The following is an 18,616-nucleotide window of genomic DNA, read 5'->3' as shown; positions in this document are numbered from 1 at the left end:
ATCTAATGACTATTTGAATGTTTTGTACAATAGTATTCCTCATGTTTTCTCGTAAAATGCGCCTTTTTTGTGTAATTTGAGTTTCAAAAATAAAAAATATCTGTGAAATTCGAAAAATTGGGTACTTTCTAAACGATCCAAAGATGTGTAGATATTTAGCTAATTATTCTGCAGATAATTTTGTTTTTCCAGGGGTGGTACAGCTCATTATGAAAACTTAAAACAGCTATATCTTTTTATCAGGACCGAATCAGAAAAAAAGTACGGGATAAAATGTTTCTTTTGATTTCAAGACTCTAATGTTAAGATATTTGTACGAGTCAGAGACTAACCTTGTAGAGGTGTATCTTCTTCTCTACTGCATTTTTCTATTCTTGAAGTCAATGAAATTATTGATGACAGCCTGAAAATGTACTTTTCATACTTATTTTAACTTTGATATTGGAGGTTCACTGAATAATTAACAACTGTTCAATACTTTCTAAACAATCATTTATTTGAAAATAAATCCTAACAACTTTCATAACAAAATAATCAATTTTGAATTGATTAAAATCACAATCGAAAAATAAATAAATTACACATAATTAGGATGGCTCACAGAAGTTATCTACAATTTTTGTGAATTTTTCCTTGAAGCAGTTATTAAAATAAAAATTTCTTCAAATTGAGTATAGATATTGACAATTAAAAAAAAATACTGGGAACAACTTCTCGTTGAAAAATCATATTTGACTAGCGAATTAAAATTAACAATCTGTTTTATTTACGAATTCTGAAAACTGCTCAACAAATTGATAGTTAATCGAAAGATAGCTCTGTTTTCTCAAGAATTTAAGTACATTGTCCGAATTTATACAACTATGTCGAAGTATCATCTCATATTGAGATTCTGATCACATCTGACTTATGGATGCTTATTTTTATTTAGGAATCGAATAGACTGATGTCTAAATTCAATAAGGTAAGTTATCTCTGAGTATTGCATGTTTGATGAATTTGTGTTTTTCACATTTGCCCCACCATGACCTCTTGATGCATTTTTTCTTGTATTTAATGATGAAGCACTGGGTTTGTACGATGTTGAAGAAGAGTTTTCCAACCATGTTGGCATCACTGGTGCCCACTAGTTTCAGACAGGCCCTGAAACTGAACAACAAATAATATTAGTGAATACTATAAAAACTATACAGGGCGAGTCTTTGACTCGTACAAATATTAAGTATACTCCATTCACTTTTATTTTAGCACTCGGTTGGTCATGAAAATTTGACACATTTCACTCTATATAGTACGAAAATGTGGGGTTATGAAGCTTGTCAAAACATTTTTGGGTTTAAAATCAACGCTATGTTGCCCGTTCTACGTAGAAGTTTCTGTTATTACGTATTTTATCACAATGTCGAATCTCTTCGGAAAATATGTGACGAACATAATTGAAGTTTATACAAACTGATTGAAGGCATACCAAATCCAGTTAATTGCATTGAAAAAACAAGAGATCAGTATAAAATCATAATATGCACTAGCTTGAGGAGAGTTAATGTTTGTTATCTTCTTTGTCTAAAGTTTGAATACGTTACATGAGTTGTAGATTAGTTGTAGATTTCAAAAATATTAACCCGAAGATGACATGCATATGATGCAGTGGTTGGGAATGGGTATCTCCCGAAGGAATTAACAGATAATTACAAGAATGCTGAATTCTTCAACAAAAATCATCTTGCATCAATATAAGTAAAAGGAATTAAAGGAAGTTTCAAGTCACAATTTCACATGAATAAACAATTAACAGGACAACTGGCGCGTATTTGTGGCTGGTCATATCAATACATTGAAATAATAATAATAATTAGGTATTTATTGGTACCTTAAGACATTTTCAATGTATAGGACAAGTCAAATAAAACATAGAAAAATCAATTTTCGGCAACTTATTCTACGATGACATTCATCGAAAATCCTGTAGTAAACTTTTCGCATTAATTCACTCAAACATAAAATTCTTAAATGCCACCACTTTTTTGGGTCTCCCAATAGAAGGAAATTCTTCGTCATCTCCTTCATTCACAATCTTTCTGATTGTTGAAACATTCAGCTGAAATATAAGTCGTTTGGATTCAGATGAAACATTCTCTTACATTGAATATGTTCGGTACCGTCTGATGTATTGTGGATTTTAGAATATCAGGGTATAACTATTTGAATGAGCGGACCTGAATTCTAAATAGCACTTCCTGAAACCCTGTCTCTTTATTCAATCACTTTCTGTGAAAATTGATAAATTGCGCACTTTGGCTGAATACTACAACTCTGTTCAATGATCCACAGATGTGAAGTGTCACAGATGTAGCTTTATTCTAAAGCAATTTTTTAATTCCTTAGGAACCAGAAAACCAATCGGAATTTATATTTAGCAGACATGGAAAGGAGATGGGAATCAAAAAAATTTTGGTGGTGCTCCCTATCATTGCAAGGGGTTGAAAAAACCACCCCTGAAATTTGTGAAGAAATTTTTTTCTTATTCCTATACTCCATTGAAAAATTTATCTTTAATAACTTGATTCATTTTTAACAAATAAGGTCACTTGTACGTAGCATATAGGCTGGAATTATTTTTGAACTTAAATTAGTAGTCGGATATCATGCTGACTTTGGGCGTATCACCAAAAATTTTTTTATTGCCTTCTCGTTTCCATAGATTGTCTGCTCAATTCCATTTCTATCAGTTTCCTGGTTTCTAAGAAAAAATTTCTTTTCAAGTGCCTTTAGGAGCTGTATCTATAACCAGGGGCTGCCCAAAAAAAAATTTATATGGAAGACCAACATCATTTTTTGACAAGGGTTCACCCCTTCAATTTTTACTTTTTTTTCTTTAAAATGCTGAAGCTCGTGGTAAAGAATTCGAGTAGTTCAGAGTGTGGAAAATCTCAACTAGAAAGAAAAAACGACAAAATTTCCTTTCAAAAGTTTCAATCCCCATTCCTAATGCCATGATCCTCGCGCAGTTTATAATTGCGGTCAGCCCTACAAGAAATGGCGGTCTTAACAATCTTGATACTAGTTCAAAGTCTTACTTATCGTTTTTCCCTTTTCTTTTGCACGAGAGTTCGAATTGAGCTAATCCCGAAAAGTACAACACAAAAAGGAATCGTTAGCAGAGGCTCACTTGCCACTAATTGACACTGAGCACAGCAATTCAACCGAAAGTAATACCACAAGCGAAGAGTTATTCGCCAATTTGGCACGATTTTGTGAGAAAAAAATAACGTTTCTTTCACGTTCTGGACAATTATACGATCGGTTTCTAGTGGCTAATGCCGAAAGAAGTGGAATCAAACGGATTGGTCAGATTATTCTGATTTATGAATAGGAGGAGAAATCATTTAATCTGATAGTATTTAGGAGAAATTCTTCGAGTTTATTCTTTCAAAATCTGTGAGAATTAAAATACACATCTTGGAATTCCTGGAGATTATTGGGAATTTACTACTAGCTCTTCCCCTGAATTCTGTAATGCTTTTTGATTGAGTTATTTCGGTATAAATAACGATTTATATACAGAGTGAGTCTTTGACTCGTACATACACTGTGCAAAAAATTAACGCACATTATGGAAATCTCAAATTTATTCTACAACTGAAGGTGTTCTCAATGATAATTATTTTTATCAGAATTATGCATGCATATGTTATCCACTTTCAACGGTTTTCTTCAATACAGATGTTTTTTCCCAGCAGGAATAAAAAAAGATGATATTATCAGATTTTGAATGTATTGGCTCCATTCTAAAATCAGTTGCTCTCGATCAATTCTAGTGATCAATAGTTTTTCTTTCGTTTGATTTTCTACACTCGATCGCCATGCAACGCGAAACACGCAATTTGACCCAAGAGGAATGTGCCCAAGCGGTAGTTTTGCGAGAAGAAGGGTGGACATACACAAGAATTGCAGAAAGGTTTGGAGTTTCCCATACAAGTGTGTCCAGAATGTAGCAGCGATTCAGGGAGACAGGTATGAATGTCCGAAGACCAGGACAGGGTAGACCACGGGTAACAACTGCCATTCAAGAACGTTACTTGAGAGTTTCTTCGTTCAGACAACGGTTTGCAACCGCTCGCCTCCTTCAAATTCAGCTCGAGCAAACTCATGAGGTGCAAATTAGCACTCAGACAATAAGAAATCGCCTCATAGAATATGATTTAAGGCCTCGTGTAGCGGCAAAATGCCCAGCTCTTACCCCAGCCCATCGAAGGGCGCGTTTGGATTTCGCGAGAGAGCATATCCATTGGGAAGAGGCCGATTGGGAAAGAGACAGATGAGTCTAGGTCTAGATTCTGCCTCTACCATTGTGATCGACGTTCCCTTGTCTACAGACGTCCACATGAAAGATATGCTCAGTGCAATTTCCTGAATACTACTGGTTTCGGGGGAGGATCGATTATGGTATGGGGTGGAATATCTTTGACTGCTCGCACAGACCTAGTGGTCGTTGATAATGGAGCTATGAATGCTGATAAGTATATAAGGAACATTCTTGAAAAGCATGTAGTGCCATTTACGCCATGCATTGGTGAAAATTTCATTTTCTCTCGAATGGAATGGCCAGCAAGAAGTCCAGATCTCAATCCGATTGAGCAGGTTTGGGACAACCTAAATAGAAGGCTGAGAAGTTCAGAAAATCATCCAGCTACTCTTAATGACTTAGGAATCCAACTCGGAGAAATCTGGGAAGGATTAGATCAGAACATTTTGAGATCACTCATTTTGAGTATGAACCGTCGTTGCCGAGCTGTAATTAACGCAAGGGGTGGAAATACCAGGTATTAAATCACTTATCAGCATTTCAGTATTTTGAGAATTGCTCATTTCTCATCTTTCACATAAGATTCGGTGAAATCCTGAATTTTTCTTCCATTTAATGTGTCTTGTTTCGTTCAAAACGTTCCCGAGAGAACATAAAAAATAAGTTATAAAATCAATCTAGAGTAAACTTTCATTAAAATTGAGATTTTCAGAATGTGCGTTAATTTTTTTGCGCAGTGTAGTTTCTATACTGCGTGTTATCTGACTTTGATTTCAAAAGTTATGAATTTCTTCTTATAGTCTTCTTATAGTAGAGATATTTTCAAAAATATCCTCAAAATTCAGCTAGGGTCTCGCTTTGAATTCGAACAAACCAAGTTGAATGTTGAATACAAATAGTATTATTCATTTTTCAATGGGATTATGCGATATGGCTGCCATAAGAAAATAAAAATTGAAAGTCGTATCTTGAAAACTACGCCGACTACAATGAAAATGGTATAATTTCCTTAAATGACGAAAACTTTGAAGCATTTCAAAATTTCATAGTAAGAACTTTCTGTGGAAAATCATGAAAATCGACTGGCCATTGCAGTTTTTGAGAGGCGATTCACAAGGTTCCACTCCCTGAAAATGAATGTTTAGTTAAGTTCATCGCCAGAATTTGTGACTTCAAGATTTCAACAGGATATTTTTCACTTTCAACTGATAAATCTGAAGCACTCCAAATAGTACAAAGGGACCTGGTCATTTCCATTTTGCAGACACCACCGAACATCTACAACCTGGGAAATATACTGACAGATTGCAGACGACATAAATGGTAACCTGCCGATATCCGAATCTTGTCTCCCTGGCCGGCAAAGATCAAGTTGTCATCGTAAACTGAACGTGAGAGTGCTTCAGACATCGTTGCAATAGCCTCTTGAGAAGCACTGTTCGAGAAGTATTTATTATCGTTAAATTTACGACTCCCAGCCTAAATTATGTTTATTACGCCGGTTCTAGAGGTTATTAGCAATATCATTGACCAGTGGTTACTCCTGATTTTTCAGTTCAAGAACTGCTTGGATTTTTCCAACAGTTTGCTCGTGATCGTGAAAATTTGTTTAATCCCTCTTCGTGGGTATAGTTACAACTTGGAGGAATTTTTCCAAGCCCATTATAAATTAACACTTTAATTTTAATACAACTTCTTCAATTCCAGAAAGATGTTCATAACAGCGACTTATTTGCCAGCCACAGCAGATTATGCAAATGCTTTGTAATAGTGGCGCCTAGGTGCAAGTATTTCGTAATTTAGACGACAGTGATTTGAAACAGGCTTCAGTAATTTCCTTAATCCTTCCACTCTGATTATAAGATGCTGGATTTTATACAAAGGGCACTGATTCGTTCAGAAATGTGGGTTGGTAATTTGTTTGTACTGAGGACCAACGTCATCACATTCGAATTTTGACATGATCTATACAGGGTGTGAAATTAATGCAACAAAATTTGGCCACAGATTCTTTAGACCCCTATTATTGGTTTTTGCTAGGAGGTACCCTCTTTCAGAGTTACAGCGACCTGAATTTCGCCGCTAAAAATAGTCTTTTCTTTTCATTTCAGAATCCGGTCATGAGAAAATCAATTTGGTATATACAGAGTGAGTCTTTGTCTCGTACAAATATTTCACCAGTAGATTTTTGAGGTCAAAAGGAACACTTTTCTTCTTTACCATTTTTTTCAAATCAGCTTAGTCTCAAAGATAGAGGATGTTGAAAAACCATAAAAAAATGTATTTCTAGTTATATCTCACAAACGGTTTCATCGAATGAAATGAATTTCGGAATATATTTTTTTATTTATTGGAGGAATCTTTTTTGGTCGAAATATATCACCCACGTCTGTTTTCTCATTATTACCATTACGTACCATAAAAATACCAAAAATTCTAAAAACTCAACTCTCAAAAATAAGTTGGACGCTGTATAATGGATATTTGAAAGTTTCGTGAAATGAAAGCATTGTTCATATTTTCTCGTATAATGCTCTGTTTTCGAGTAATTTGATGTTCAGAATTCAATTATTTGAAAAATTATTGAACCATTAGGAAACCCATTCAATTGAAAAACATTCTTTTTGTGAAAAAGTAGAATTCATTACTAGGTACTCACGAAGTGCTTTCAATCAAATTTTCAGATTTTTCTCAAAAATCTTGCGTTTCATGAAAAATTGCAGAGGACAAGGAAGTGTTCGAACTTTTGAACTGAATGAGATTGTTAACATTTTAACAATTCTCAAGGAATTAAAATACGTGATAAATGTTTAGTGGTTTCAAAGACATTGTGGCCAGTAAAAAGTGTATTGGGGTGCATGACCAAAAAAGGTAGCACTATGAGATTTCGCATACTATAAAACTCCAAATGTACCAAATTCAGTGATTTTGGTCCGACCGGATTCTGAGCTAAGAAGGGCTGTTTGTAGGGGTGAAATCATAGACCTATAAAACACATGGACGCGCCCTTCCATTGAGTTTCAATAGCCACTAGTGCGGCCAACATGAGATGGAGCTAGTATGGGCAAGAAAACGTTCCTTAGAACGCCTTAGCGCTAAGCGCATACGATTTATTTCGATTTTTTTTTGAATAGGGAAAATTAGAAATGAAATTGGCTTAGAAATATTTCGATAATTGATTATAAACATTATTCTTTTAATTTAGGTATTAATTTCCGAGCTATATTTGTATATTGGCGCACGTTAGAGATAAAAACAAGTACCTATAATCGAATAAAAAAAATTGAACGAATATTAGTATCATTTAGATTGCGTTTATAATGATCCAATTAGAACTAAAGAGCACAATTTTTGCTTTCGACAACTATTCCTCGGAAAATACAACAGATAAGTTCATGAAAAGTTTGTGAATACATTGATTTGAATAAAAACAATTGAGCACATTTTTAGCCAACACAATATTCTGATTTCTTGTTGGTTCAATATCGGAAAAAATATTTCGTTGATCAATATTGATCAAAAGATTGAAAAATAGACATTACAATCAGCATACTAAGTAATTTTTCAACTGAGGATAATTTTTAGGAAGCATATTTATATTTTGTCCCGATGGAAAAGCTCGCATTCTGGGCATTTATTTTCAAACCTAATCTCAATTGCTTCTTGAGTGTTATTTTATATAGATGAGAAAAGAATTGACATACATTTATTGATTTGAAATGAATAATTCAACTATGATATAATAAATCGATTAATACATTCGAAGTTACTATACCTGTGAAATTTCACTTTATCTGTCTTTTCAACTCATTTCGTACTATTAATTGCACTCTACGAGGACACCATTATTACTTCCATAATAGAAAAAGGATACGACATTCAAAGTTGATCTAAAATTGATGAGAAAATTCTGAAAATTTCGATAAATACAAAGTGCAAACGAATGTTTTGCCCATACTAGCTCTATCTTATTTCGGCCGCACCCCCTCTCTCTTTACGCCGTGTCCATGTGTTTAATATGTCTATGGGTGAAATATAGCCACTTTCAATTGAAAATTTTGGGAATGCGGTATTGTAAATCGAGAGATATTCCTTCTTTAACCTGCTGAGAGCTATCTTCAGTCAAATATCAGTTCAATCGGTGACTCCGTTTAGAAGATGTAGTGGTTTTAATATACATTCAAATTATAAAAAACCTGTAGTCAGAATCTGTTAACAGTGGTCATATACAGGGTGAGTCTTTGACTCATACAAATATATCAACAGTAGATTCTTGGGGTTGAAGCAAAAACTTTTTCCCATACCATTTTTTCCGATTCGCCCTGATAAAAAGATATAGTCATTTTAAGTTTTCATAATAAGCTCTGCCACCTCTGGAAAAACAAAATTACCTTTGGAATAACTAGGAAATTCTGTGGCACTACACATCTGTGGATCTTTTAAGAAAAGTTTCATTCAGTCAAAGTACCCAATTTTTCGAATTCCACAGATATTTTTTATTGTTGAACATCGAATTGCTCTAAAACAGCGCATTATACTAGAAAATATCAAGAATACTTTTATTTTACAAAAAGTTAAAATATTCATAAGATGCAGTCCAACTAAGTTTCAAGTGTTGGGTTCTTTGAATTTTTGGTATTTTTATGGTACGTAATGGTCATAATAAGAAAACTGGAAGACGTGGGTGATATCTTGTGTTCGAAAAAGATTCATCAAATAAATTAAAAACTATATTCCGAAATTCATTTCATTGGATAATAAAACTTTGTGAGATAGAACTAAAAATAAATTTTTTTCAAGAGCCTTTATCTTTCAAACCGAACCGTTTCGAAAAAAATGTCATTAAAAAAAAGTGTTTTTTTTACCTCAAGAATCTACTGTTGAAATATTCGTAGGAGTCATGTACTGATATAGGTACTTCAGTGTTTCCTGAAAATCATAGAATAGTCAGCCCTATAATCTCAAAACTGTTGAATCGTGTATACGACGCGACGTATAGCCAAGAGTTACCAACAAATCATTATTATATATTTCAACTGTCTGTTGAGTTTGAGACACACTGTACACTTCAACTGCCGCCTATCAATTCGAAAACTTTCGTTAACAATCTCAGACTACCGAATCAACATACATCCATATAATTAAAAGAAAATTAATCAGAAAAAGTTGACTGTAGTAATATCGGGACTTTCAATCCTCCTCTTGTAAACCTGTATTATGGTCTCTTGATTAATAGTTCGAAATAATCAATTTAAAGTTGATGGACCACAACGACTCCTCGCGCTGCACCAAGAAATTAATCGTTCTTGATTATTCCCTCTATTGGTGCGCTGAAAATTTCGACCCATGACTCACGTATCAATTCGTCTGATAAAGAGTGAAAATCTTGAATTATTGCAGACGATTATGTTTCCATTACGGTGTTGCTGCCTTATTTGGTACCCCCCAATATAAATTCAAATCTGGGCGTCCGTAAAACGATATTTATTGACAGGTGATAATGGAATCGTATTTCAAAGTTTTACTTTTGATGCGTGAGATACAGGTTTTGCATTTTTGTTACTCTGTATGTTGAGTCTTCGATAATTTATCTGTTTTATCTAGATTTATAGGTTCGTTAGAGTACTAGTTACATTTTTGATTGAATATTGAATTTATAGCAAGAGCTATAATGTTCTTCATTATTATGAGGCTGATTTTGATAGGTTAGTAAGTTACGAAGTCATTATATCAGAGATCTGGATCAAGGGTTCGATTACTAACTAATAGTTGGTTTATGCAGATTTTCTAAAAATTAAGAAGTAAGAAAAGACACCAATCATATGGAAACACGTGCAAGCTGTCTGCCAATTAGATTCAAGTTTGTTGAATGTCCTTTTAACAAAAAGGATTAGGAATTTGATGTTTGATACATATACATATTCCATTCACTTTTATGAAAGCACTTGGTTGGCCATGGAAATTTGACACATTCCATACTGCATAGTAAGAAAATGTGAGGTTAAGACGCTTGTCAAAACATTTTTGTTTCGTAAACGTAAATCAGCACTATATTGTCCGTTCTGCGTACAAATTTCAGTTAAACTGATTCAATGGAATCCTAATCTATTTATTTTAAAGAACAATATATCAATTTTCAATGCAATTTGCTATTGAAGAAAATGAAGTTATTGACTCATGATGTGTAGTTGCTTCAAGAATAGTTAATGTTGGTTATTTTCTTTAGCTAAAGGTTGAAGCTGAAATATAAGTCGTTTGGATTTAGATGAAACACTCAGGTCAGTATTTGACTCGTAAAAATATTTCAACAGTAGATTCTTGAGCTCAAAAGAAAAACTTTTTCCTATACCATTTTTTCTGATTCGGCCCTGATAAAAAGATACAGCCATTTTAAATTTTCATAATGAGCTGTGCCACTCCTGGAAAAACAAAATTATCTTCAGAAAAACTATATAAATCTGTGACACTGCACATCTGCGGATCTTTTAAACAGAGTTGTATTCAGCCAAAGAACCCAATTTTTAAAATTTTACAGATACTTTTTGATTTTTGAACATAAAATTACTCAAAAAAGGCACATTATACGAGAAAATATTAAGTATACTTTTATTTTACAAAAAGTTCGAATATTTATTAAATAGCGTCCAACTTAGTTTCAAGAGTTGGGTTCCCTGAATTCTTGGCATTTTTATGGTATAGGTTTTTACCCCGTTCTAGTTACAAAAACTTAAGAATATTATTTTTGGCCCAATCGAGTACTTTTATAGAAGTGAATGTAGTAAATATTCTTTGAGAATAGTCATAAATAGACAGATTTGCACTTCGAAAATGACCGATGACGTCTTATCTCAAATTTGAGATACGCTTTATAACATATTCTTATAAAAAATTATTTGAAACATCAAACATTTTCTTCGATTCACTGTATGTATTTACTATTGGAGACTGCACTGTGAGCGTTCAAGTGAATTACAATAATTGGCATCACCTATTTCGGAAGTAAAAACTATAAGAAATCAAGTAATTTTTTATGAAAATTCAGAAGCTAACTCTCAAAGATGTAGGTATATCATAATTCAAAATAATTAGCCAAAATTTCAAATCAAAAGAATCCAGTGACTTATTCCGTGATGGCTGATTGCCATCAGAATGTTGAGCTCATTCAATACTGTCCTAAATATTCGAACAATATTTCAATTTCAAGAGATAACAGTTTATTAGCCAACAATACGTCAGGAACCTTCATTTCATCCCAAATGCCATTCTAATCTGATCATCGAAGATTCAACAATGAACATTTCAGCGAGTAAAAGTTTAGCGTTAAAAATATCTGATTATCTTCGCATTTTATGTAGGAGTGCGGTGTTTGTTAATTCATCTGTCACTTGTTATGATCGAGTCCTGCTTACCAAAATATGTTCTCATACAGCTGTCAAAATGTGATTATTCACAACAAGAGTTGGCGATTCATTTGATTGACAGTTCGAAAGTACTCAGAAGCCTAATCTTTGGTAGATGAGGTAGGTTGGTAGGTATACAGATGCGAGTCTCCAACTTGGAATAAATTTAGTGAATCAAAATCTGTTTTTTGTGAATGAATAAAAATAAAATGTGAAATATGGCGACATAGATTATTTATCAAATGACAGTGCCAATTTTAAGCACTATTCTTAAAGGATATATTTATTAAATTAAGCATGCATACTAAATATCAAATTCTTAGTTCTTGCCGTTATGAGAATATTTAACAAATACAGGGTGACAATTTGAAAAATTCTCAGAGGGTGAGCTATACCTAATTGGAAGACAATAGTATAATTGTAGAGGGACATATTGTCTTCCAATTGAGGTTTAGCTCACCCTCTATTCCCTATGAAGAATTTAGGGGTGACAGCCCCTACACCTAGGTTTTAGGAGACTTCGGCTTACAATTCTGCTCAAAATATGTCCCCCTCCGAATAAAAATTGACCTGTTTCGGCATTTCTCTGAAAACATCCTTGTCGCCACATATGTAATTGGCCTAGAAACTTTTTAAATTATCACCCTGTATTAACTTATTTGAAAACGAAGGAATTTGATTCAATTTGATGAAATAATTCAAGCAATTTAAAAATTGAATGTCAATAGTATTTTGTCGAACAAAAAGGTTGAATAAAAACAAGTGAGGAACGTATAGCGTATTGAGCGATGACATTCATTAGTTAGTCGTTTTGCAACATTTTTGACAATTAATCCACAACGGATACTACACAACACTACATGAGTTGCTCTATTATCTCACATAAGGAACACCAAAAAAAACAAACGAAAAAAAATTTTTCTTTGAATCTGTATTAATTCATTATTCATTAAATGTCATGAGGACCATATTTTGTGTGTGTATGAAATACGCCTTCCAACTGATTCGAGTGCCAAAAGTTTTCTATCAAATGTCACTTCAATTTTTGAGCAGTGTGACTCGTACAAATATTTCAACAGTTGATTCTTAAGGCCAAAAGAAACACTTTTGTCCTTCACCATTTTTTCCGAGTCGGCTCGGTTTGAAAGATACAGGCTGTTGAAAAACCATAAGAAAATGTTATTTTTAGTTCTATGTCACAAACGGTGTTAACGAATGAAATGAAATTCGGAATATGGTTTTTCATTTATTTTATTAATTTTTTTCAAATACAAGATATCACCCACGTCTTCCAGTTCTCTCATTATGACCATAACGTACCATAAAAATACCAAAAATTCCAAGAATCCAACACTTGAAACTAATTTGGACGCTATCTATTGAATATTTGAATATTTTGTAAAATAAAAGTATTACTCATATTTTCTCGTATAATGAGTCGTTTTCGAGTAATTTGATGTTCGAAAAAGTATCTATGAAATTTGAAAAATTGGGTACTTTGGCTGAATACAAATCTGTTTGAAAGATCCACAGAGGTGTAGTGTCACAGATTTAGCTAGTTATTCTGAAGGTAATTTTGTTTTTCCAGGGATGGCATAGCTCATTATAAAAACTTAAAATGGCTATATCTTTTTAACAGGGCCGAATCGAAAAAAATTGTATAGGAAAAAAGTGTTTCCTTTGTCATCAAGAATCTACTGTCAAAATATTTGTACCACTCAAAGACTGACCCTGTATAGGCCCCTTGTAATGTTAGTCAGATCAAATTACCTGAAAATAATGATCTGTAAACCTAAGACGCGAAAAACTGAGGTCATCGCACTACGCGGAAGGGAAAGTATTCATAAATGGCAAAACTGTCGATACATCGCGATCGAAAATATATAGACGTAATTTATAAATTGCCACCCGTAGGATAAAACTCCACGCACAATGCCGATGGAGGGAGGGGTGCGAGAATCACCCCTGATATAATGGTTTCTACATAAGATGCAGCTATAAACAAGTGAGAATCTCTTCCACCCTTGCCATGATTTCCGCTGGACCGGAAAACTACGATAAAGCCACAATGAAACTCGAATATACGATTAGTTTTTTACTCCGGCCTTCGGTAAGCGATTATTTTATTTTGCAGAGGAATAAAATGTCGGATTAATGGGGTTAGCGCTGGCAAATCTATTCATTTCGAGTTCTTCACAATTCGTTGTGTTGGACGAAAACAATCGCCGAGATTTGATGGATGAAACAGAGATCCATGGTTATTAACTTTTCGGAATTGTCGCAGTTCATTTTTCTGAACCGAATTTGCTGAAATGTTATATGCAGAATGTTCATGTTATTAGGTATTACGAGGATATATTGAAAAATTCTTAGCCTACTATAGAACCAAACAAAATTTCAATGTCGAAATATTTTATTACTCAACATATTCTCCTCTTAAAATGTTTCTTCTTGTTCTGGGAACCAGACCTCCACAGCTTTTATTACCTCTTCGTTGGAAGAAAATTAACGACCTTTTAAACTTTTTTTCAGTTGAGGAAAGAGATGATAGTCGGATGGAGCCAAATCTGGTAAATAAGGGGGGTGTTATAGTAATTCAAACCCTAAATCACGAATTTTTTGCATGCCAACATGAGATTTGTGTGCAGGGGCGTTGTCCTGCAAAAACAAAACACCTTTGGATAGCTTTCCGCATCTTTTCTCTGGTCAGTAATGTCGAATAGTAATCTCCGGTTATTGTTCTACCCTTATCCAAAAAATCAATCATGATTACTCCATGGCAATCCCAAAAACTGAAGCAAGAACTTTTCCAGCAGATTTTTGAACACGAAACTTCTTAGGTCTTGAAGAACCAGATTGTCGCCATTTCATCGATTGTTGCTTTGTTTCTGGATCGTAGAAATGTACCCGAGTCTCATCCATAGTAACAATTCGGTTTAAGAAGACTACATCGTTTTCAAATCGAGCACAGATCGAACGCGATGCTTCTGCCCTTGCACGCTTTTGGTCAACATTCAAACATTTGGGGATCCATTTTGCAGCAATTTTTCTCATGTCCAAATTGACGTGAACTATATGATGAACGCGTTCGTATAAAATATTTCAGTGCTTCAGATATCCGTTTTAGCCCAATTTGACGGTCTGATAAAATCATGTCATGATCTGCATCGATATTTTCGGGGACTGACACAGAAACTGGCCTTCCCGATCGGTCATCATCTTCAATGGAAAATTTACCTCTTTTTGAAGCTTGCAGTCCAATTTTTCACAGTCGCATACGAAGGACCAAGGGTATTAAGCATATATATCTTCGTAAATCTGCTTACCTCCTAACCCTTTTAAATACAGTTGTACTTGATGATGGCTCGATACTCCAATTTTTCGATTTTCACAATTTCGGTGGACATCTTCTTTCTTTTAATTTATTGCGTAACTCTGGTTTACTTTTTTGACCTCAAACTTCACACTGACACTTCTAATGAGTTATTGTTCGTTGCTATGGTAACGCAATATTTTTTTATGCATGGAACTGGTCTAGGCTAACTAGATATCAATACATCCTCGTATACTGAAGATAGAAGATACCTGAATTAGGTATGAAGAGGTTCCATTCGAAACTGTCTTATCAGTGGGTGATGGTATGACGATGATCTACATAATTTACCTTCACCTGTGATAGCGAAATAGGTGTCGTTGTTAAATAACTCATGTTGGTGTAATCATGTGAATCTGTTTTTAGTACAAATAATTAATAACTCCATGAAAGTATGAAAAATAACTGTGTAGAGCACGAATCAAAATTTTCAACGATTCTGATGTACTAACTGACAATTTTCTCAAGATAGTACAGCCGTTAATCGAATTCTCATAAAAATTATACAAGAAATTGAGGTGCAAACAGTCCGCTCCTGGACGCAAGGTATTCGATTGCACAATTATTGATGTTGCTGCCGCACAATGGCAAACCAGTGATAGAAGTAACAAGCCTAGATGGCTGAGAAGATCAAGAAAATGTACAAAGGCTGCTAATTTATACCTTGATCGATATCGGTCATCATTTAAACCGCCCAACGCTTGTAATATGCCACACTAATCAATTAGCGGGGAAACCGTTTTTTTATCTTCGGATCTTCTGTTGTGAATTTCGTTCCGAATGTGATGAATGTGGAACGATGGACAGATATTATTCGAGTAGACTCGGAATCGTGAGTTCGTTACGTGGAAAGTTGAAGAGATTTCGCAATTGTTGAATGAGTTGTTCGGTTTTCGAATGTATCGATTCTTTCGGTAACTTAATGTCACTATTGGTGGGATTTGGAGTGAAGGGTCTCAAATGAAGAGAATTATTGAAATGTCGTAAATGTGCGACAAGTTATTAACAGTCTCACATTTCATCCCTCCTTGAACTGATAAAAACCATATCTGTTTTGATTTCAAGGATATAAAAAACGCTGTAAATTCTATACTATTCAGGGTGACTCTTTGATTAGTACAAATATTTAAACAGTAGATTCTTGAGGTCAAAAGAAACACTTTTGACGGATGGTTGAAGTCATCACAATGAGTCATTTCACCAAAAATTGTCTTTATAAAATATTAAAGATGTCTGAGGTACAACCCCTGATGGTTCCACAAAATTAAATTTCAAGTGAGGGACTGTAAAAGGTGACTCTGGCATCGGAAAAATGAAACAAGACATAAATGTGGCTGGACAATAAATGGTTCAGTACAACCGAGTCTATCTGATTTGTTGCATCAAGTCACTTGAAAAAATTGTCGTATCGTGCGATTTAGGGTGAAAAAGTGTACAAAATGGAGTCATAAACGAATGAATTCAGATGCATAACATCCGCAGATAATTAAATCAACAAATGTTACGATCTAAATCGAACTAAAAAACTACCATCGCTCGAAGTATTACCAGAAATTTACATTTCGTCGACAAAGAGTAGATGTTATACATCATATACTGACATGAAATAAAAGGAGCTGGCAATTCCTAGCATTTCGTTGACGAAGGAGTTTTGTTGCTCTGACGAGGTCAAATAAGACCGAAACCAAGTTCACCATCTACTCTTTGTCGACGAAATGAAAATTTCTGTTAATACTTCGAGCGATGGTAGTTTGTTAGTTCGATTTAAATCATAACATTTGTTGATTCAATTATCTGCGGATGTTATGCATCTGAACTAATTCGTTTATTATTCGCCTGCCTTATTACTATGAAGGCGTAATCCATTCTTTAAATTGGAGTCAGTTTATTGAAGGTGCTTATTGACAAAGTGCTATTATTGTTACCCTATTTTATTCCATTGTTGGAGGTTTCGTACAAGAATATTATGATGACCATTGTAAACAAATTTGTGAATAATTTAGAAGAATTTTATTGGTGATATTTTGAACTGATATTTTTTTTTACACTTGGTCCTAAGTATTTTTCTGTCAGTTGGTATCGAAACAAGCCATTTCATGAAATCGTTGAAATAATGAGAAAAATTCGGCAATCTTAAGTTTCCTAAGTTTCAGGGAGGTTGATTGAAGGTTATTCGTTGTTTTTTTTATATATTATTCGAAATCAACCATACGTTGATTTCACATATATTTAATCAATGTTTATGATTCAGCTGGTTACTGAATCCACTAATATGAAACGTAGTTATTTCAGTGCACCCTCAACGTATATTCAATAGGAAGTGAGAAACATTAAATTAACGTTGAATACGATACCATTCAACAACTCGTTATTATAGTCACCAATATGTAAAGTGTCTTTAGCTTACTTTCTCAACGTATATTCAATAGGAAATAAAAAAAATTACATCAACGTTGTATACGAAATCCTTCGACAACTTGTTACTGTAGCCATGAATATGAAACGTGATCCTATTGAGTTTCCTCAACGTATACTCAATTTAAAGCAAGGAACATTACAATAACGTTGAAAAAGAAACTATACAAGAACCTGTTTCTTGTGAATCGTTTCCTTGTCGTGCAAAGTATGAGTGGCCTGTATGTGGCATTGTAAGAGCAAAACCGATCGCACAAATGACTCTATAGACTGCCTCGGCGGTCTAGTTGGCAGTGATGTCTGCTAGGAAGCCAGTCAACGTTACTTCCACGTATCTGTGTTTATCGGGCTGACTGTCTAGGACTGTTTCGAGGGTTAAGTGAAGCTAGTTGTAATGCCAGAGGTTACATATCTTCATCACTAGCCCAATGTTGAAGAGTTCTTCTCCGAAGATTGAAGATAGGGGAATTGAAAGATTTGTCCAGCTATAAGCGTTTGCCTTCATGGATATAACAGTCATGGACTGGTGGAACAAAACATGCACTATAGGTTCTCTGTGGCCCACGAGAAGAAAAAACACCAATTCTGATGATTCATCCCCAGCATTCTACCCAGCACCATTCGAAAAGTTTTCATGTCTTCACCATAACAATATACATTCCGCCTTGTCGTGAATAGGCTTATTTTCACAGACTTTTCAACCTTTTTTCTTCGGGAGTACATCATTCATTCCAGACATTATCGTCAGATCCTACCTAACGACACTTCAGTCGTAATGATACAGCCAACTTGTTCTTCATTGCGAACGTAAAATCTAAGTGAGCCGTTCGGCCGTCAGAAATCGACACAACAGCTACTTAGCTTTTCTATTTTCCATACGGAATCGGCAGAGAAACAACTAATCTGCGGTGCCTGCCTTACAATTATCGAAATAATTGAATGTCGAATGGGAAAAGACGAGACAAAAGAAGGGACCGGGTTATAAAACGAGCGAGCAACCCGCGCCAGACAGTAGGCCGTGTCGAACAATTGACAGGCGCAGAAAAGGATCGGCCGAGTGTGAAGATACTTCTCAATCAGATAATAATGGTTCGGGTCATTTCTTTGCCGCTGTCGATTCTG

At 34.5% G+C, this 18,616-nt stretch overlaps 1 protein-coding gene across 2 annotated transcripts in view; it reads right to left on the bottom strand.

The window, feature by feature from the left end:
* Window positions 1-475: 475 nt before the first annotated feature.
* Window positions 476-18,616, bottom strand: part of LOC123317292 — an 82,331-nt gene continuing 64,190 nt past the window's right edge. For both annotated transcript variants that reach the window (XM_044903742.1, XM_044903743.1), the window contains exon 5: window positions 476-1,149. In XM_044903742.1, coding sequence (XP_044759677.1) covers window positions 957-1,149 — 193 coding nt within the window. In that variant the 3' untranslated portion in view covers window positions 476-956. The remainder of the gene's footprint in view (window positions 1,150-18,616) is intronic.

This window comes from Coccinella septempunctata, chromosome 7 (assembly GCF_907165205.1).
Source record: "Coccinella septempunctata chromosome 7, icCocSept1.1, whole genome shotgun sequence".
NCBI lineage: Eukaryota > Metazoa > Arthropoda > Insecta > Coleoptera > Coccinellidae > Coccinella > Coccinella septempunctata.
The sequence above is the reverse complement of the archived record's forward strand: the minus strand, read 5'-3'. Positions and strand labels throughout refer to the sequence as shown.